Below are 20,967 nucleotides of genomic sequence, written 5' to 3'. Positions count from 1 at the left end.
GGTGACTGAAGCTTCCTGGTTGGGAAGTGTCTTCCTGATCCTGAGGCCTCCACACTGATCAGCAGTGTTCCACTCAGGTCTGTTGCTTAAACTGACAGTATGTATTCGGGTGATGTCACTTTGGCAGCACATGACAGTAATCCAGATACACAGAGTGATGAGGAAGCACTGTGTTGTTTTCTCACTGTGTCTTTGTGGGGGCTTGTAGATGGCGAGTGGACAGCTGTCGAGGGCGGAGGCGTTGGCGTGCTCCGCCTGCTTGCATGCTTGTCACGTGTTGCTCTACTCTGACACACCACGTCAGCTGTTTGGGAACATTCCCATCAGACATATCATACTGGTGAGGAGGAGGAGGAGGAGATGTGTGTGTGTGTGTGTGTGTGTGTGTGTGTGTGTGTGTGTGTGTGTGTGTGTGTGTGTGTGTGTGTGTGTGTGTGTGTGTGTGTGTGTGTGTGTGTGTGTGTGTGTGTGTGTGTGTGTGTGTGTGTGTGTTCCTCGTGGGGTCAAAAAGCAAGTCCCCATAACGTAAATCATTAAATTCTATGGTTTCAACAGGGTTTGGTTAAACTAATATTTAGATTAAGCTTCAATTAATGTTAGGTAAAGCAGAGAGCTAGATTTAGGTAATGTCAGGTTAGCGTTAGATAACGTTAAAATAAGGTTAGCGTTAGGTTGAAGTCAGATTTATGTTAAGGTTGGGTTAAGGTCCGGGCTAGGTTGAAGAGTTAGATTTAGGGGTTAGGGTTAGGATAAGGGTTAGGGTTATTAAGGTAAATTAACATTTGTCTAATGTTAAAGTTAGGTCGAGGTTAGGTTTTGGTTAGGGCAGGGTTAGTCTCCAGGAAACCAATGGAAGTTAACGCAATGTCCCCTGAAGTCATAGAGTGTCCCTGTGTGTGTCTGTGTGTGTGTGTGTCCCAGTATTTGCACAACAGTACACAGTACTTGATATTCAAGCCACCTTTGCTTTTAATCCCTCTGCATGTTCACATTCATTTTTGTGTCTAAGATTCTCTGCTGCCTGCTGTTTTTGTCTGTGTTGTGTGTGTGTGTACGCATCAGTGTGTGTGAATGTTTAACAGCCTCTGTCATTTCCCACAGATGCAGATGCGCTTTGATGGTCTGCTAGGTTTCCCCGGAGGGTGAGTCTTTCCTGGCGCTGCTTTGTTTTACTCCTTTTATGTGCACAGGTTTGTTTAGCTCATGTGGTTTTTTTCCTCACAGACGAGCCCAATCAAAAGATGTAGGAAGCCCTTATGGCACACAACATTTACTCTAGGAATCTCATACCACAACAATATACATATTTTATAAGATATGAAGAATGTGGATGGCAGGTTCCTCTGTAAGTTGACATGTCTTGCCTGGAAAAAAAACTAACGTAATTACAAATTCAGATAATCAGAAACATACTGTTTGTCTCGTTCTCAACTTAATGTGAATCACTTGTGCCTTTTTGTACCAGTCGACGCTGCCAGAATTTCAGGAGCATCACTCGCCAATCCAGTGAGATTATGTAACAAAACAAGAAGAGAAGTCTGAAAAATTTGGGGAAACTGTGACTTCAAATAGGAATAAAACGTGTATATATATATAAACGTATATAAAACGTATATACTCCACACAAACACACAACAAAATAATTCAGTAGTTCATAAAGCTGTTATATCACCTTTTGAACGTTTTTCTCTGATGTTCTTCAAGTGTTTCATAGGGAAACAATTGGGTTCAATTGCCGCATTTCTAACTATGGCATGAATCCCCAAAGGATGAATGCTAAAACAACACTACTACTCCAGCTTCCTTCCACAGTCCAAAAACTGTCAGATTATTATGGTTAGATTATTTGTTATATAATGACCCCTGTAATTTATTTGCTCACAGATTCACATAGATAACAAGGCTCCACTGTTCTATGCAGATATTATAATATGAAGCAACCACAGGAATTAAAATAACCTTTTACTTCATTTTCTATTAATTTTGAGAGCAACATTGTGAAAAACCTTTTTTAATTTAAAGTTCAATTGGTTTTAACTTGAGACTAAGGCTACATCCAAACTAGTTTAACATCTGATGACCTGTCACTTTCATGTGACCTGAGTGTTGGGCTTTGAAACTCAGGAAGATTTTTAATCAGCGTAGTTTATTTAACTCCAGCAACAGTACATCTGACATTGTTTATCTACTGTATATCTGATCCTGACCCACCACCCCTTCCCGCACTCTCAGGCTGGTTAACCCCGCAGAAGAGACCCTGGAGGCAGGCCTTACCAGGGAGTTGTCGGAGGAGCTGGGCGTGGCTCTTCCTATATCGGTGGAAGACCATGTGAACTCTTGCTATGCCCCTGCTTCATCCCCCTCCTCATCGCCGTCCTCTCGTCTTATCACTCACTTCTATGTGAAGAAGATGGAGGAGGAGCAGATTATAGAGGTGGAGAGAGCAGCTACATCCACAGCAACCGATCATGGACATGAGGTAATGTGTCTGCATGTGTGTGTGTGTGTTTGTGTGTCAGCAGGTGCATGTTTCCAAGTGGGAATAAGCAGAGTTTTGGGGTGAGGAGGGGGGGTAGGGAATCCTTTTCCTATCAGGGACCGTTCCAGTTTTTAGAATATCGTTCCTGGACCACATTAAATGATTGAAAACATAGATCACACTAACCTTTCTAAAGAGATGGCTGGAAGTCACTGCAGAAAGCCATTTAGAAAATGACTCTCGTTGGCAGGACAACTGATGCCAGGTAGTAGTGAGGATAAAGCTGCTCACAGATGGTTCTAATCCAAAACAACAAGGCAACAAATCCTCACCTTAAATAGAGGCATACATGAAATGCAATTATTGCAAACACAGTAAATTCTCACTTGTATCAAACTCTTCAATGGTATCACACATAAATACAGCTAAATTGGTGGTTTGCTGTTTCTCTGTAGGTCAGAAAAATTCTAGAGGTGTTCTAGAGTTAACATCTTGTGCGATATCAGTAATCTGCTCTCCGACGGCTGGACTTCTACACAATTTTGTACTTGTTCTGGTACTGACAGTTACAATGCTCTTTCCTAAATTCCCGCTCTGAATGAGGTTTCAGCCTCATAGCTTTTCACACAATCACCATAAAACATGTTATCTCTGTCAGAATGTGCCTTTGTGAAAGCTGCTTGGTACCAAACTCCACTGAAGAGTTTTAACTTTATTCAAGTGCATTTTCCCTTGTAGTTCACGCAGTGAAGCTGCATGTTTTCAGCTCAAATGATGCTGGGTTTGGCTTTTTTCCTCACTGCGAATACATTTGTGCACACCTAACACACTGTCTTGTCATTTAATGCATTTTTACAAAACAATGTTTATTTTTTCCATTTCTCTTGTCAAGCGTCTCGTTCTACATTCTTGACAGTCAGGCTGCTTTCAGACACGCACTGAACTACGTATAATTCAGAAGATTCTACGGAGTTCAGTGAGTGTCTGAAAGAAATGTGTGTGAGAAATCAAATGTCCAGGATCAGGATTTCCTTTGGTGTCCTCCAGCCAGCGCTCTTGCAAAAACTGTTTAATTTCCGAATGAGCCCATGTGAGAATACAGCAGGAGATTATCGAGAAGATTCACCCACAACGATCGGTCGTGTTGACTTGTCTACCAATGCGACCTTTGCATGGTAGAAATGTTCACTTCAATTTTGTATGTTTTACTCTGTCAATCTGTGGCTCCCTTTATCCTTGGTTCTGTGCTCTGTATGTCTTTGTATTTATGAATGGTCTTGTGGTTCAGAGGCTGGAGGTTCCCTGGCTTTGGCAGCTAGTAGTGGTTGTTGGGGCAAGTTTCCAGGAAATGACTGCAACAGCCATGGCAGCCGTTTACCTGATGTCGTGCTCTCTTCCCCCTTCTCTCTCACTCTCTCTTACTTGCCCAACAGGTTTTGGGAATGGTCAGGGTCCCGCTCTATACCATGAAACGTGGGGGAGGCCTCGGGCCTTTCTTGTCGCATTCGTTCATCGGCAGCGCTCGCTCCCAGCTCATTGACTCTCTGCTGCGCCTCAACCTGGTCGCCCCTGAGGAGTTGCACGAAGCCCTCACCCGCTCTCTGAAGATCCACTCACACACAGCAGAAGATCTGAAAACGACCCTTGCGCTGCCAGCGCTGAAGAGAAAACAGCTTTGAAACCCACCCGCACATGCCTCAGAACGTCTTCTCTTGTGAACTTGTTTTGGCTATCAGCATTGCAATCCTTCACTCACACGCTTTATTGAACACACACACACACACTCAGACTCATACTGATTCTGAGCTGGTGACTCATAATTGCCTGCTGTGCATCAAATACTTTGGGGAAAACATCATCATGAAGCTTTGTAACATGAATGGAAATAAAACAATTCAGGATGACTGTAATATTCAAGCATATCTGTATGTGTCTTTGAAAAACTAACTCTGAACAATTCTAGTAGGAGGACTCATATAAGCACCTTGCAACCTACTAAGAGTCCACAAGGCTGTGCTACCTTAAATGGTAATGCATATGCCCATATACACCCTGTGGTATTCTATAACTGCCACGATCATAGGGGCCCGATTAGCAGAAATGTACCCAGTCAGGTAGAATGCTTTCTCCATCTTTGTGCGGCTCACCTTTTTTGGGCATTTCCTTTATTAAGTTATAGCGCAAGCCGCAGTGGTGGTGCAATCCGAGGATTAATTACGTCCATGACATACCATAAAGCCTGCGGGCGAAGATTAGATTCTCTTTAAGTGCACCCTGGGTGCACATAGCACGCCTGCACCAGATGTTAGTAACCTCACTCCCAGATAATATTGCTGCCGGTGAGCAAGAGCAGACATGATGCTGCCTAATGTCTTCAGATACCTGATGTACACAGTCCACGCTGTCCAAGCAGTTGAATTAAAGCGGACATGCTGCATTGTAGCTGTTAATGTACAGTGAAGACAAACTGAGAGAAGACAACAAAACAGAGTTTATTTGATTCATTAGTCATGCAGCGGTTTAACTACACTGCATTCAGCATGATAAATCAACCTCAGTGTCTGATGAGTTCTACACACAATCAACATAAAGGATGAATAGAGGAGGAGAAGCATCCTGAGAGAAAGACACTCATTCGCTCATCACTCATTTTCTTGTGAGTATCTTACTGCAGATACATCCATCGAACGTTTACTGCCTGCACACAGACTGACTCCTGCTCGACCAGGTGCTGAAACAAGTGATGCGAGGAGAATTCATTTATGAAGTCCAACGTGAGCTGCCGTCGATGCTCATCTCTGTCAGCGCGTGTTTTTTTTCTAAGCTGTAAGGAGGAAAAACGTGCACCACATCCGCTGCAACAGACAGGAAGCACAACAGACGGATGGTACATAACACTGTTTTCTGTGGTTGTGCTTCTGTGCATCTTTGTGTGTATCTGAGTATACGAGGCTGCAGGAGGATGTCTCCTTGTAGCATGCTCATGATGAATGTGTGCGATTGTGGAAATGGTTGCATCTTGCACGAGTGTTTGTGTGTGTGAGTGAGGAGAAAGGATTCCTGTCATGTGATGGTGTTGTAAGGGCGAATAATGCAAGGTCATCACGAAGAATAACACATTTCCAGAGAGAAAGGGATGGAGCAATGGAGGGAGGGCAGTGCAGGCGAGCGATGGATGGATGGAGAGAGCGTGAGTGAGGGATGCTGAGGGAGAAAGGCGGTGTATTCATAGCAGCAGCGGTATTTATAGCCGCCCAGAGGAGAGGAGAGAGCGTGGGGGGGTGCGGGGGGCGTGGCTTTGGTTATGGCTTTCCCACTGCTTCACAACACACACAGAGAGAGAGAGAGAGCGACAGAGAGAGAGAGAGAGAGAGAAAGAGAGAGAGAGGCTATTTGGCAGGAGAGGGAAGAAAGAAAGAAAGGAGGGAGGGCTGTTTTTGAGTGTGTGCCGGAGAAATGAGAGAGAGAGGAGGGAACTGAGCAGAGAGAAATCTGTCAGATTCAGACACACACTGCTCTGTGTGTATGTGTGTGTCTGTGTGAGAGAGGGAGATGATAGGAGCAGAGGAGAGCTGAGAAACAGATAGAAAGAGACAGCAGAGGAGCACAAAGTGAGGTATGTACGTCTGTCATGCTGCTCATAGATCCAGTAAATACCTGTGTGTGTGTGTGCGCGTGTGTGCAGTGCATGCATTTGTGTGTGCAGTGCATGCGTGACTAAAGTGAATATGGCTGTGTGTTTATATATAGTTCAGCGTTTTAAAGGGACCCTATTCACTTTGGCTTTTCTAAGTGGACAAATTGATGTGGGCTCCTGACTGTTAGAGGAGTATCAATTATGTAATATGTGTGCACCATTTTCAGTGTTGATGCTCTTATGTGCGTGCGTCTCTGTTGTGTGCTCGTGTAATGACACTGTGGTGTTTCTGTGGCCATTGTGTGGAGCACTGCAACAGTCCACTGGCCATATGGGGTGATAAACAGCCATTGTAAACATAACTCAGCGCTCCTGGGACTGGCACTCTCCCCACCCCCCCCCCCGCTGATCACCTACACTGCTGACAGATAATTCACATGCTGTTGTCATATCACAGAGATCAGCTAATGGTCAGTGCTATCTACAAAGTAGCGTTCCCTTTGTGCTGCTGGATAACAACAAGGACTGATGGTAACAGCAGCCTGGTTTAAGAAACCAAAAGCTCTTGTGAGCAGGTGAAGTTTATTTAGCCCTAGAAGGAGGTCCAGGTTAAAGTGTGGTAAACATACACTTTGGGTTGTTCCTAGACTGTGACTCATTGTTGACTTGTAGTCCACGAATGTGAAATACTCCAGTATTTCTATAAATTGCGCTCAGATAACAAGCCCAGTCTGGTCTCAGATGCAAATCCCTATAACCCCCAACAGCACGGATGACCAGCCTTCAGTGCATCCAATAACCATATAAAATAATAATACCTGAGTTTTCAGTTATGTTGTCATGTATATTTGTATGTCTGTCTGTTAGTTAGCAGGATTACAAAACTACTGGATGGATTACAGAGAAACCTGGTGAACGGATGTGGTTTGGGTTGTGAAAGAACGCGTAAAAAAAAGCCATGCTATTGAAAATGCCGGTTACAGAATCACATATCAGAATTCACTGCCTTTTCTGCTGCTTGAGTAAGTATATTTTTTATCAATACGGATATATACAAGATTATAAATCGATAATCTAAAAAAATTATTGGCAGATTGATTGCTTGATGGATAGCTGCAGATATAGAGATGTTTAATCCGAAATACAAAAAGATGATCAGCTCATTTCAAATGTTTGCCTCCACTGAGAAGATTATGTGTTTGTACGTTTGTTTCTGTTTCTAAGCAAGAAAACACAGAAACTACTGGATGGATAACCACAGAACTTGGTGTAAGGATGCTCATGGGTCAGGGAAGAAGGTGTCAAACATTTTACGATGATTTCTCAGAGAATAATTCATGGATCTGGATAAAAAATCTGTCATGTTTCGGAGACTGATATTTATGTTTGTGTGCAATTTGGTGCGGATCCAAATTAAGTCTGGATCTAGTGAATTTAAATGTGGATTCCTATGGGGACGGTTGGGACTTGGTGGAGGTGTGAACTCTACTCTAGTTTAATTTGCTGCACATGCACAAAGGGTTAATCTCTCATCTAATTCACTTTCCCCGGGCAGTGGTTCACATGTGAACTGTGGTGGACAACAAACATGAAATGAGAAAACGCGACATCAGCTGTGATTTTACCTCCAAATATCAAACAATAGGAGCAATGTTTACAATCACGTGGGAATTTTTTTCCGCATGATGGACGTATTTAATCTTTTACTCTAAGTAAATGTAAAAATCCCCCCCAGAGCTGCTCTGTTACAAGTGAAAGTCATGGACTCTATGTACAAATGAGGTGAAAGAGCTAATGGATAACTGCCTATATGTAAATAATATAAATTATATTTCTGCAAAATAATTATTGAAATCTGATAGAGATAGGGATGCTCTCACCGGCTTGTTCTGTGTAGCTTAATCTATAATATTGATCAATTATTTGTTGATTTTATTTTGAGTTGTGTACATTGTAAGAGGAGTAAAAACGACAGTATTAACATTTGAAAAGCAGTAGAGTAGAAATGAAAAAATTACATTCATTCAATAAAGTATCAGTGCCAAAAAAACTTTACATCAATGAGGGATTGTACATTAAGTATATTCTAGAAAGGTGTTCTTCACAGTGTTAGAGTAGAAACTATAGTTATAAAACAGGCAGGATCGACTCCTTAATAGCTCTGACATAGAAAGTGCCAAAGAAAACGTTGGTGGTGAATTGAAGGTTTCAGCAAAGTCTGAGAGAAAGTGGGCAACCTGACAGCCTCTCACCCTCACAGTACCCAGCTGTTAAGAGCTGTGTTCATTTCACTTCCTTATTCATTTTTGTCCCTGGCCAGGACCCTGCAGGTATGCATTCCACAAACATTTACCTGTAAATGATCCTCCACATAAAACCCAACCATGGCACGACTTGAGAGATGGGGAACGTTTTCTGTGCCCTTTGGCTTGAATTTGTTCATCCCTGTCTGATGCAGAAAGTGTCCTCAGTGCTGTGGCAATTATACCATGCCAGAATCTGAAAGGCATCTTGTTCTCTGCAAAATAGCGTCTCTATGCAACTGCCAAAAGCTATACATTTTCAGCCTTTTGCAGATGTGAGCCCTTGTACCATATGTACAGTACCTGAGTCATTGGTGGCCAAAAATCTCTTAAAATTATATAATATCCTCATCTTAATGGTCCTGGATTTGTTTTTATTGTTTTTCGCCCCTTAAATAAATCACCTATGTTAACGTCAGTGCGTAATTAGTTTGGAGTTAAATAGACTGTTGGTAAGAAGCTGTGCTGTATACCAGGGACACTGTCTCCTGTAACTTTAGGCCACTAGTGGTGCCTGTAACAACCCATTTCAATATAACCCTTTATAAACAGCTTTAACAATAACTTTGCACCTTACAGTGAACCTTACTGTTATTTACTATAATTTAGAACTGTTATAGAAGTAGAGCACAGTCCTTTTTTGTCAAAAGTTTGAAGTTCATATAAGGGGCCTGCATATAAGCCTATTAGTATAAGTAATGCAATTAGTATTATTATTATAGTGTAGGTTATTGTACAGTCAGCAGTGGTGGATGTATCCTAACCAGTAATTACGGCACTTAATCATAAACCCATCATTAAAACGGAGGAATTTAAAAAGGGTTAAATGTGAAAACTAAGCCAAACATTAAGTTATAAGTCCTTGAAAATGTCCTGCAGAAAAAGAGTTGGAACCCATGAACGGTTTTCTGCTGCCACCTCTGAAGCTTGTCATCCCAGTGTTGACTTGGTTTTTGGCAGCGATGAGAACCAGGATTAAACAGAAAACTTTCGGTGAGATCTGCAGGTACATATTCTCTGCAGATGGTACGAGAGTAAAAAAAAACTGTGGTGGCCCACTACGGTATGGCTTCCTGTTTGCTCCAGCAGTTGCTGCACAAGCCGATATGGAGAGATTCTGGCAAGAGGTAGACTTTGTCAGTGATGAGATGAATTTGGATTTTGCAATGATGAACTTGCATTATGGTGAATTGCATGACACATTCTAAAAGAAACCTGTGGTCCAGAGCCAGCGTGAGAGCGCTCTCCCTGTTGTGGTGTCGGCAGGTAGCAGTGTGAAATTTGTTTCGCAGTTTACTGGGCCAGCCAATGAATGAGCTTCAAAGTAAGTCAGTTCTTCAGCAGCATGTTGTACTATCACAAAGCACAGCACTGGAATCTGACATGAATGAATGAGTCAGTTCATTGACCCTTAATGTAACTGCTAAGTTTTTACATTCAGCATTTCTTTTTGACTGCTGTTTAGTAAAAGTTACGTACGATCTAGTGCCATGATATGTTCACTCAATGTATACTATGTGCAGGCATCTAAATGTATCAAGTATTTAAAGTATTGCATGGAGTAAGAAATTACTTTTTAAAACTAAATACCTCGAACAATTAACACTAACAGACACAAAGGCCAGAGGATGTGCTGAGAATTGGGTCCAGGCCTTCTCTAGAGGTTTATTTTCCCACATGAGTCTTGTATTGTGTCTTCTACATGTATGGCATGTAGAAGACACAATTGTACTTTTTGCATCTGTTGCGTGTTAGAAACATGAGCAACACGCCGGCTCACAGTGAATCCTCCAGAGAATCTCCTGTTGTGTTCTCAAGTGGCTTCATTCTGACTTTCTTCAAACATTATAATGGGGGGCATGCAGGAGAAACACCGGAGAGTTCAGTGCACATCTGAAAGCAGCATATGAGAGGTGTAACTAACCAGTCTGCAGCTGTGAACCTCTCCAGAGTCAACAGGCAGCAGGAATCAGGAGAAGTGGCCACAAGCCAACAAGTGCTGAGTCCACTGTCTGACTCTGGTACATGAACCAATCCGTGGAGTCCCACAGCTTCCAGTCTCTTCAGTGTACTTTGGCGAGCAGGCTGCAGCTCAGTGTGTTGGCGGCAGAAAGTACGTACAAGAACTAGTGTCAGCAGCAGCAGCCAAGTTTTAGTACACGTACAGCTACAGTCAGCCTGGCAGGGAAACCACCACCTGCACCACTTTCAAGAAAAACTTTGTCTCACTCTGGTAACATACAAGCAGGGGAATGATTTTGAGAAGACACAGCTATTTCCTTGTATAGAACTCACAAAAACACCAGTGGTAGAGATGACATGTTTCATCTGGGCCAGCAGTGTGGCACCGTGGTGCAGTGGTTAGTACACGTGGGAATTGAACTCTGCTTCAGCTGGGGCCTTTCTTTGTGGAGTTTCCACCTTTAGAACTTTACATTGCCCATAGATGTTGTCAGGCAGGTCGGTTAGTGACAGACACGTATGCCAGCTAATCGTTTGATTTGGATTTGGTGCGATCAGAATGATTAGTCATTTGTAAGTACAGACCTGTGAGACCACAGACAATGGCCTTTTTTTCCAGAGGACTTTGATAGCTATCGGGACGTGAAGAGGATTTCATAAATAAACTGGTTCTAAAACAAGTCACCATCTCTACCTTTAATGCGCAAAATCAATGAAGTGACCTTTAACCAAAGGATCAAGCCGCTGTAAATCTATCCAGATAACAAATAAATAAATGACAGTGACCAGCATCCTTTATTCTAAAGCTGCCTGCATACAAGTATATGTACGTCTAAAAATTGTGTTTTCACACTCAAACAATTTCTGTACAGACAAATGTTTTGGCTCCATATATCAGTTTTATTCCCCGTCTATCCTAACGAGCCAGGAAACACATATCACGTGACCACCCAAGCACAATGGGCATGTGTGTGCCAGTGGACACAGGAAGGATTTGGTTGTAAACAACAATAGTGTGTCTCCTACACAAATGTAGCATTGTGAATTACTGAACAGGATCAGCGACACTTGTAATGGATTATCCATGTTGTGTTCTACACTGGTAGGTACACTGAGGCTATTGCTGGTTGTTGTTTTCCGGAGGGGAGTCATGTGATCGGAGCATGACAAATCAGAGAAGGCTTCAAAATGTAACAGTTTGGATGTAGCCTGAAATCAACTGATCACATGCAGGAACAGCTCCAGGTCACGATGATGTGTGCGGAACAAATGCTGTCATAAGCTGTGACCTGACACCACAGCTCCTGTTGCTGATTGTTAATTCCATTATACTTAATGTCGGCGTGCACACCTACAACCCACCCCGTCACATGCTGCACATACAGCACAGATCTCTCTCCTCTGCTTTCCTCTTGTTTCACGTTTCACAGTTCAAAGCCATTTTTCTACTCACTAGCACTGTGACTAATAGACTTTTCTAAAGAGGTCTGTTTTCTTCCCCCAATGTTTGTCTGACTGCTCCCTCCTGCAGCGAATAACATTTCAACAAACTCCATCTTCTCCAAATCACCTCTCCGTCCATGAGAGCCTCTCCAGTCTGTGTCTCACCTGACTCTTCCCTAAATACGCAGCTGCAGCACAACTGACAGCCCAGATTAGCATATGATCGTTTGCTTATCTGTGATCGCAGCGCTCCGATAGAGAGATGACACTTCAGCTCCTGTGCACGCTATTACATCTCGGCTAAAAAAATAACTATTTCCCAAAAGTCAGCTGTGTCAGGATGTGAGATCATCTGGCTGAGCATCCCCATCTTGCCCTCTTTCCTTTTTGACATTTAACACTGCATTAGCAATGGTTTGGCTTTATCCTCATGGATGAGGGATGGTTTTATCTTTAGAAGACGCAGCTGCGAAGACAACACAGATGTAAGAACTGAACATTTTTTTTATATTTCTGCAAGACATGTGACACGAGATGCTCTGTGGAGCCAGCGACGATGTAACAGAGTGCAGTTGGCTTGCAGCATTGTGAGGAAATCCCCATATAATATCAGCCCTACATCAAACACAATGTCCCTCTTGTATCCTGTGTCACTTCTGCTTAGCGCTTCATTTTTTTTTTTCAGAGAAAATTAGACGAAAATCCCCTCAGTAGCAGTAAGGATCTGTCACATTGCAACGCATGTATCCTCTCTTGTCTTCAACCTACTATATATTCACTACGTATATATCACACAATTGTCTCCTTCCAATGACCTTGATGTGAAGTATGCTCCCCATATCCTCCATCCCCCTGCCTTTGTGACCCTTTGTGTTTTGCTCTTGCTGAATCTCTTCTAACCCAATCCTCTCCCTTTCTTCGATCATTTACATTGCTTTGTTCTGTGCAGACTAACTTTGTGCACTGATTAGAGCCTTTGGAGCCTCCAAGGTCTCGAGAACCCTCGCAGCCTAATTTGTGGAAACCTCTGCGTTCGTTCGCTGCATGTACTCTCCGCTAGTTTCAACGCTTCAGTGCGTCTGGATTACATCCAGTACACGGCTTTGCAGGGGGAAATGAAACCACTGGCCCAAGAGCAAACGTTAAGTGAGAATGATATCCAACATGTCAGACGTCAGGAGTTCACGTAAAAGCTGAAGAAGTGGCCATGTGTCCTTTCATATGATGATAAGCCGCAACGAGTCACATTATGGGCTTGTGTGGTCATATATTGATTCAGTTAATGTCGTTTGTAGTGATAGACAGAAAGCATTTGACACTTTCAAAGAGTCCAGAAACCTGTTGAGAAACTGTGTGTGTGTGTGTGTGTGTGTGTGTGTGTGTGTGTGTGTGTGTGTGTGTGTGTGTGTGTGTGTGTGTGTGTGTGTGTGTGTGTGTGTGTGTGTGTGTGTGTGATGCGATGCAAGCAGTCAATCCTGTGCCTGCAGATCTAAACAGAACTAAACATTTTAGATGTAGACTAAGAGGCTCTGTCGTGACTGCAGCAGTGCAGAAATGTATTTAAATTGTTCAAATAAGTCCTCAATAATTCTCCCTACCGGCATTCAACATTATCAGTAATCAATATCAAAATATTCGAAAAGTTGAAGGAGGAGTACTTCAGGATTCCACTGACAAATGAATGCAGCAGAGGCTGAGATATCAAGATTTTTGTCCCTAGTTTGGTCCAAATCTTCTGCCTCACAGTAGTGCTGGATCTGTTTCAGTACAACCTCCTAGTCAAAACTTGAAAAGGTCCCAATTCAAAGATAGCGTTGCCAGTCGTCTAAGAAAGATTTGGTTTTGGTTGAAAGTCAAAGAAGACGAACATTTCAGTCAATATTACTGGCAGATAAAATGATGATGACTTTTATTATGAGCATGTAATGCGAACCATTGACGGTTTTATTATTCTTATTTTGCCCAGTGAATGTGCTTTTTGAAAAGAAGTAGGCTGACAGTAGCTCATGTTGATTCACTCCAAATCATTGACCTTGTGTAATGTACCTTTGTGTTCAGCTCATTGTCATTGAGCTCTGACTGAACTCAGAACACTTTGGAAACTAAAGCTCTTTCTGTTATTTCGCTTGGAACGTGGATGGATGGGTCTTCTCATGAACCTGCAGAGCCCTGAGCACATATGTCTTAGTAGGCTGTCACACGGCCTCTAGAACTCGATAACCATCTGACTAAATGATAGACATCTTCTTCTTCTCAGAAAACCTCTTCTGACTTTCATCGGCAGAGGTACAAGACCTTAGACAAGAACTCTGAGTCGCAAGTCAGATGTCAAAATGTTGCATCTATATGTGGTAAAAAAATAGTTTTAAGGTAAATCAAAGTGCTGCCTACTACTTAAGTGAATATAATTTAAACTTCTAGGTCAATTTCAAATGAATTATGCATAATTTCTGTTCTGAGTAAGGGTGACTAAATGATTTGATGATGCAAATACAAGAGCATGTCTTAACAATTAAAGTGATTAAGTGGAATACTGATAGAGAAATGTACACAGCTCCTCTGATATAATGATACAAAATATACACAGGTATAGGACGTAGAGTCTACTTATATTTTCATGTGATTTACTCACATAACAGTTATTTGTTTGTGTGGTGAGAAAAGCCCTAACTTTATGTGCATTCAGCATGTTTGAGGTTGTGTGCACAATAGTATTCACCCAATATATGTTGATAACAAGGGCACATAAGATTAAAAAAAGAACACCTTATAGGAGGACAAACGTATTGAGCTGCAACGTAGCTATGATTTAACAGCATAGTGCATGCTAGCTAAAGGCTTAGGCTAATCGTACCCTCAGGTTCGGCTTTTAATAAAATTGCGATTAAAAGGCTAAAACACCTGATGACGCCAAGGTACAACTGATGATTATGATTTTAACAACCAGTCTGGCACAGCTCAAAATGTTTGTCCCTGATCTCCCGTTTGAATGCCAGTGTAGGTTTGCAGAGCCAGTTCTTGAAGTCGGCTCAATTAAGGCTCTGTCCCAATTCCTCTCCGGCCCTACCCCATGAATGCCCTTTGCTGGGATTGTCCCCCTCCGAACAGGGAATTGGGACTCGACTCGCTACGTCATCAGCAGCCAACCAACAATATCACAGTGACAAACAATATAGACTGACGTTATCATATTAGCAACCGTTATCGACCATCATTAGTCCTATCTATCGAAAGTTCTGCCCCAAACTGAAAAATATATAACATGAGCTGCGAAGGTGTTTTTTCAATCTTCGTATACAAGACACGGGAGTATTGAACGTTACTCATTTCTCTCACTCAGACTGTTTACTTGCATGTATCGAGCATTTGCTACAGGGCTAAAATAAGATATTCAGCTGAATTTGAAAAATGTTCATGGTTATATTGCAAGATTGTATACTTATTTATGTTGATTTGCTTTGTTCATTCGTAAGGCATTAGAGCCCATAGATATTTCCTGTCTACCCTTTCGTTTGTAGAGGGGTCCTGAATACACGGCTGAAGGGGTGTTTGAAGGGCTAGATGCCCACTACACCTACATTACACAGACAAATAGGACAACACTACTCCTCTACGGCCACATGAAAAACAAAGGTGTAGGGCCAAGTGGAAGGGCTAATGGGTGAATTGGGACAGGGTAAGTGATGTTGGGAAATCAGAGATGTACACAGTGAAAAGCAAACTGACACTTTAAAGCAGAACCAGCCCTGAACCAGCAGCTGTTTCACTTTGGTGGAGGAGCAGTATCAACTGAGTCATACTTCTCATGGCAGGCTTCCCGACTTTGTTGTGTATAATTGGTGGCGTTCTCCTTTAGCATATGTAAACAGTAAAGGTTACACGCTGAGAGAGTAATCGCTGATGCATCAACACACTGTGAGTGGTGACAGAGATTAGATCACAGGTCAGTGTGATGGTTCTCCATTTCATTTACTACATCGTACTGTCACTCTGACCTTTTTCCTTCGGAGATCTCATTAAGCTTTGTACTGTGTGTTTAAAACGAAGATATTGGAGATGTTTGCTTGTGTATTTGACCATTACCTTTATATACATCCCCGACCCCCGACCTCAAGGCACTGAATGTCCTTCATTACTGCCTTTACTCATCAGCTCTCATCTTCCCTTCCCCCATCCTTCATCGCTCTCCTCTCACCTCCCCATCACTCTGGCCTCTTACTGTCCATTCTGCGATCTGCCTCGGACTCAATGTCCCTCCTATTAAATCTCCCTTCTGGTGTCACCGCCCCTCTCTGTCTTATTGCTCTGGCCTCATTTATCCTCTTCTTCTGGCCATTTCTTCCTCTGATCCTGGTATCCTTGTCCTTTCTCACCATTATCTTACAATTTGCTCTGTTTTTCCATTTTCTGCTGCACAGGCCAGTTCACCTATGGATCAGGATTTATACCAGAAACCCAGGGGATTCCGTGGACACACATCGATCCGAATGACATCCCTGCCGAGTGCAGCCGATCGACACTGATGCCGATGCGCTGCATTCATTTGTAGAGCAGCAAGGCCAAGGGGTCAGGGGTGAAAGGTCAAAGACTGCAGAGCCAGAGCGGACGCTGAGGTTGAAGGGCGTCAGGAGGGGGGACCACAGCGGTACGAGAAGAATCAGGGTTCAGGAACTAAAGTCTCAGTGACAGAGGAGAGTCAAGGGGTCAAAGATGATGACATCACATGTGAAGCTGAGGAGGGAGAAGGGGAGTCTGGCCGAGTATGAATTGCAGATGAAAGGTAAGTCACTCGGTGTGTGAGTGTGCGCGTGTTTGTGTGTTTGTGTTTGTGTGTGTGTGTGTGTGTGTGTGTGTGTGTGTGTGTGTGTGTGTGTGTGTGTGTGTGTGTGTGTGTGTGTGTGTGTGTGTGTGTGTGTGTGTGCTTGTGACTGTATATGTCACATGTGCATTCATGCGTGAATGTGTGCAGTTGCTCAGCACAGTCATCCAGCCATACACCCGCTCTCTCTCTCGCTCTCTCTGAATGCTTTTGTGTGTTCACATATGTGCTGAAAAAATGTCAACGTTGTCAGCACCTGATAGAATCACCTCAGCCTGCAGCTCGATGACAGCATGGGAAGAGTTTCCCTCTGTCGATAGGTCAGAAAGTCTTATCATCCAATGAGACTTGAATCAAAGTATGGACATATGACCAGTGTTGGCATTCCAAGGTTTTTACTGACAACAGCTGTTTGTGTGTGTGTTTGTATCATGTGCTGTGTTTTGGAGTGTGCATGCTGAGGCGGGCTGCCTCCCTGTACTGTACTACAAGGGTGTATTTATAGTCAGTATTAGCAATGCTGTCTCCTCACATCCAGTCAGCCCAGGGCAGTGTACTCACACAGAGACGGAGAAAAAGAGTAAAGAAGTGAGAGATAGAATGGTCCGAGCTGTTTGGGAGGGGGAGGAGAGGGGGAGGAATAACCAAAAAAGACAGCTGAGAATGGGTAAGAAAATAAAATAAAAAGAGAGGTGAGAGAGCAAAGCGAAGGCGGTGTTATTTGGGAATGTTTTGTTTGTAGTAGGCTTCTCAAATCAAAGTGTAGCGTGGGGCCACGCTACTGTTTTAGTTGTGTGTGTTTACAAGGATTTGTCTGTGTCATACGGTTCTATTATATATTTACAGAATATGTGTGTTTGTAATAATCCACACACTGCGGTCACATTACTCTGTAAACACAATCCATCACTTCCACAAATTGACTGCATTTGATTCAATCCTGTAATAAGGGAGATTTTTCTAATCAAATTTTTGATAAGAAATGACATTGTTAAATATTTTGTAATTGGATCCTTTGTATGTAGTTCAATTACTGAGTGACTGAACTGCTCCTCAGTGAGCACTATACACATCCTGATGTATACTTTATCCAAATATACATACTCTTTTAATGGTGTATCACATATACATTGTATTGTTATTTTTTCATGGTTTGAAAATATATTTTGAATTGGATTGGTTCTTTTTTAATGGTGTGACATTAAATTGAAATGTTAGCAATATGCAAATGTCCTAATCTGCTGAGCCACAACTTTCTTTCTCCTTACGAACTCTTCTGTGGTTGTTACTTCCTGCCCGGCTTCCTGTTTCACCTTTCTCCATTATTTGCGGCCCAGTTGCACAAGCTTTTTTTCCTTTTTTTTTAAAAGTACAGTTTATGAGTGAATACTGGTGTAAATTTTAAAGGAGATTATTGTAAGAATGTAAAAGGTATGAATCAGTGATGATGTAAAATTATCCCAACACATTGAGGTTGAATTGATGTTAAGTCCATGAAAGCAGAGTGCAAAATGTTCATGCAGACTGTAAGTCTGCATGAAGGTTGTTGCACACACAAGCCTGCTGTTGCACAAAATATATCTCAAAATTTCCAACTGTGAGTCTAAACCATAGAGTGTGATTTAACAGAGTCAATGCTCGAGTGCCCAAGTGCAAGTCAAGTGATTGAAGTAGGACAACAATATTATTTATAATCATTTAGCGGGAGAACAGTAGAGAATATTCCTTTCTTACTGTATCAAGACCTGTTTTTATCATTTTCCAAAACCTCTTGGTATTCCAGTGTGTATTACACTGTGCTGAGATGTGCTTATTATAACCACTGGAAGGTCATTTGCTCTGTGAGGATGCCAACAACTTCAATTGATGTGAAGTCGGGTGAGTAAAATAGTCTCTGTGTATGTATTATATAATTATGATGCACCAAATGATGATGGTTATTTATGGCGGAGAGTTTGACAATTTTCCAGACTCTACTGCATTTAATTGAAGTAATAAAAGATGGTTTATCTTCACTTTAAACTGTCCGCAAGATGACTTCTGCAAAACTGTATGAATCTCTTTTACTGGAACTGGCAGTAAGTGTGGATGGAGAAAGGACCTTCATTGAAAAGATGCATGTGATAAATTACAATTAATATCATTTTCATCACCAGGCCACCAGACTCCTAATTCACGTCCAGCTATCCTGTGCATATCTGCTACCTGCCTGTTTGTTTATTCACCTCTGGAAAAAGTACAATAACTTATATGTACATATACATGTACAGTATATACTTTGGTTTTACACTTGCATCCTCCAATGTAGCTATATAATATTGTATTTGATGATTTAACTTGAGCTTTTACTTCATTCAAATGTATCAAAATTACTTATTACCTAATCTGAATACACTATATATTTTTATTTTCACTCATAATGTTTAGACTGAATAGTTTATTCTCTGTATTCCATTGAATATTGTTTTACCGTAATCTGGAAAAAACTGGCACAAAAATTCCCTTCATTTTGGATTTATAAATCCTATCTTCACACTTTTTCCTACTTTCTGTTCTCTATGACGTTGCTCATATTACATTGCAGAGCGAACCTGTCCTTCTCGTCCAACACTTTTCATAGTGCCGTTGACCCTGTGTTAACTTTCATATGAAAAATAAAACCTTCAGCTACTATGTACTGTGTTCACCTCAAAGAGAAACAACATCTGATGACTGTGTCCATCTATGCTTGTGTGTTTAAACATGTCTTTACCTAAATGTCTCTCCTCGGTTTACTCTCTGTCTTCCTCTCCCTCTCTGTCCTCCTCTCTGTCTGCCTCACTCTGTGTGTTACAGACCTCCGGGCTCAGCTGACAGACCAGATCAAGATTTTAGACTCTCAGGTGGAGGTGAAGCAGCAGCAGCTCTCAGACCTGTCCGAGTTTCTCCGGCGTCGAGGCGACATTGAGGCCGAATATGCACGCGCCCTCGACAAACTCACAGAGAGGTTCACCCACAAGACGAAGAAGTAAACGTTTTTCCTCTCTCTCGCAAGATTGTGAAGTGTTGCCGTGTCTGAGTGAGGGTGTTTGTTTTGTTCTCCAGGAAGGAGCAGTGGGGTCAGTCTGTGTGTCAGGTCTGGTCGGTTTTGCTGACTCAGACTCGTCTGGAGAGTCGGGAACATGCAGCACTGGGTGACACCTGCTGCAACACACTCACACAGAGACTGGCGCACAGTACGGAGGACACACACCGTCTGCACAAGAGGGTGAGTGTGTGTGTGTGTGTGTGTGTAAAGACACATGGATGCAGATCACACACTAACACACAGATAGTACAATGGGGAGAGTTTTGCTGGTAACTTCAGTGTGTGTATACAGTAAGTCCGTATAATGCATACACACTTCTTCTTGTCATTGCTATCCTAGGATCACATCCTCCTGTCATCCTCCCTTTGTAACATCACTGACTGTGTTCAGTGCTGAGATATGCAGATGTGGCACAACTGTTGTTGAAGCTCAAAGCAGCATAGAATCTGATTCAGAGTGACAACAGTAGCGTCTCAGTAGACCTGCCCCCTGACAGCAAAAGATTCAAATCATTAGTCAGAGCCTCCTCGCTTTCATTCTGCTCTCTTTGAGTTTAATATATGATATGATTTTCTTCTTTCATCACTGTCTTTCTGATGCGGCATAAGCATCGAACATATGTCAGTATGATAAGAAAACTACAGAAAGGTGAATTTATCTGACTTGGACTTTTTATGATTTGATCACACCAAACGCAAGACAATGAGATAACATACAATATTGTGGAAAGACACAAATTCCCTGTCTGTAGTGCGGGGCTGAAATATTTGAAATCGAATGAAAAAAATTTAAGATGCTGCTGGTCAGCCTCAGGTAGAAATGGCTGTGGCCAAATCACGCAAATAACTTTACGCAAACATTTGCTGGGCATCTGGTCTGAATGCCCCATTAGTTTGGGCCTTGTCCCATCTGCCAACATGGAGGAGATGGGTTTTATGATCTATACTAGAACCAGCCACCAGGTGGCGATTGGGATGATTTGGCTGTCATGTCATATACAGTCAATGACCAGACTCCATCTCATAAGTTGAACTTGGACCCATAGTGTCTGTACTATTATTTCAGTTAGATTTCTGAGTAGAGTCAGTATCTTTTGTATGAAGACTTAATGACATTCATTATTTTATAACCATTTCAGAGCTGCCAGATTCATTTTCTGTTACAGCACAACGTTTAAATGAATGCATTTGTTAGTTGGCAACCTTGAAAGATGAACACATTCACCAATCGAGCTCTTTAAGTCGACACATACTGAA

At 42.2% G+C, this 20,967-nt stretch overlaps 2 protein-coding genes across 2 annotated transcripts in view; both read left to right on the top strand.

The window, feature by feature from the left end:
• Positions 1 to 4,396, top strand: zgc:103759 (U8 snoRNA-decapping enzyme). The gene is made up of 5 exons (XM_053424343.1): positions 1 to 77; positions 209 to 340; positions 1,102 to 1,142; positions 2,233 to 2,479; positions 3,913 to 4,396. Exons 2-5 carry the CDS (start codon positions 209 to 211, stop codon positions 4,156 to 4,158), a joined length of 666 nt encoding a protein of 221 aa, XP_053280318.1. The 5' UTR covers positions 1 to 77; the 3' UTR covers positions 4,159 to 4,396.
• A 1,405-nt stretch (positions 4,397 to 5,801) lies between these two features.
• arhgap4b (Rho GTPase activating protein 4b) overlaps positions 5,802 to 20,967 on the top strand; it is a 34,601-nt gene continuing 19,435 nt past the window's right edge. The window contains 4 exon segments of the mRNA XM_053424342.1: positions 5,802 to 6,095; positions 16,243 to 16,604; positions 19,479 to 19,650; positions 19,728 to 19,890. Coding sequence (XP_053280317.1) covers positions 16,535 to 16,604; positions 19,479 to 19,650; positions 19,728 to 19,890 — 405 coding nt within the window. The 5' untranslated portion in view covers positions 5,802 to 6,095; positions 16,243 to 16,534.

This window comes from Pleuronectes platessa, chromosome 6, assembly GCF_947347685.1.
Source record: "Pleuronectes platessa chromosome 6, fPlePla1.1, whole genome shotgun sequence".
Classification (NCBI taxonomy): domain Eukaryota; kingdom Metazoa; phylum Chordata; class Actinopteri; order Pleuronectiformes; family Pleuronectidae; genus Pleuronectes; species Pleuronectes platessa.
Note: the sequence above shows the minus strand (reverse complement) of the source record. Positions and strands in the feature narration are given on the sequence as shown.

What these genes read in the sequence shown, in the direction of transcription:
- zgc:103759 (XM_053424343.1), top strand. Translation starts at nt 209, where the DNA reads ATGGCGAGTGGACAGCTGTCGAGGGCGGAGGCGTTGGCGTGCTCCGCC. An exon ending in CCATCAGACATATCATACTG is followed by an intron (nt 341 to 1,101) that starts GTGAGGAGGAGG and finishes CATTTCCCACAG; the next exon opens with ATGCAGATGCGCTTTGATGG. An exon ending in CTGCTAGGTTTCCCCGGAGG is followed by an intron (nt 1,143 to 2,232) that starts GTGAGTCTTTCC and finishes CCGCACTCTCAG; the next exon opens with GCTGGTTAACCCCGCAGAAG.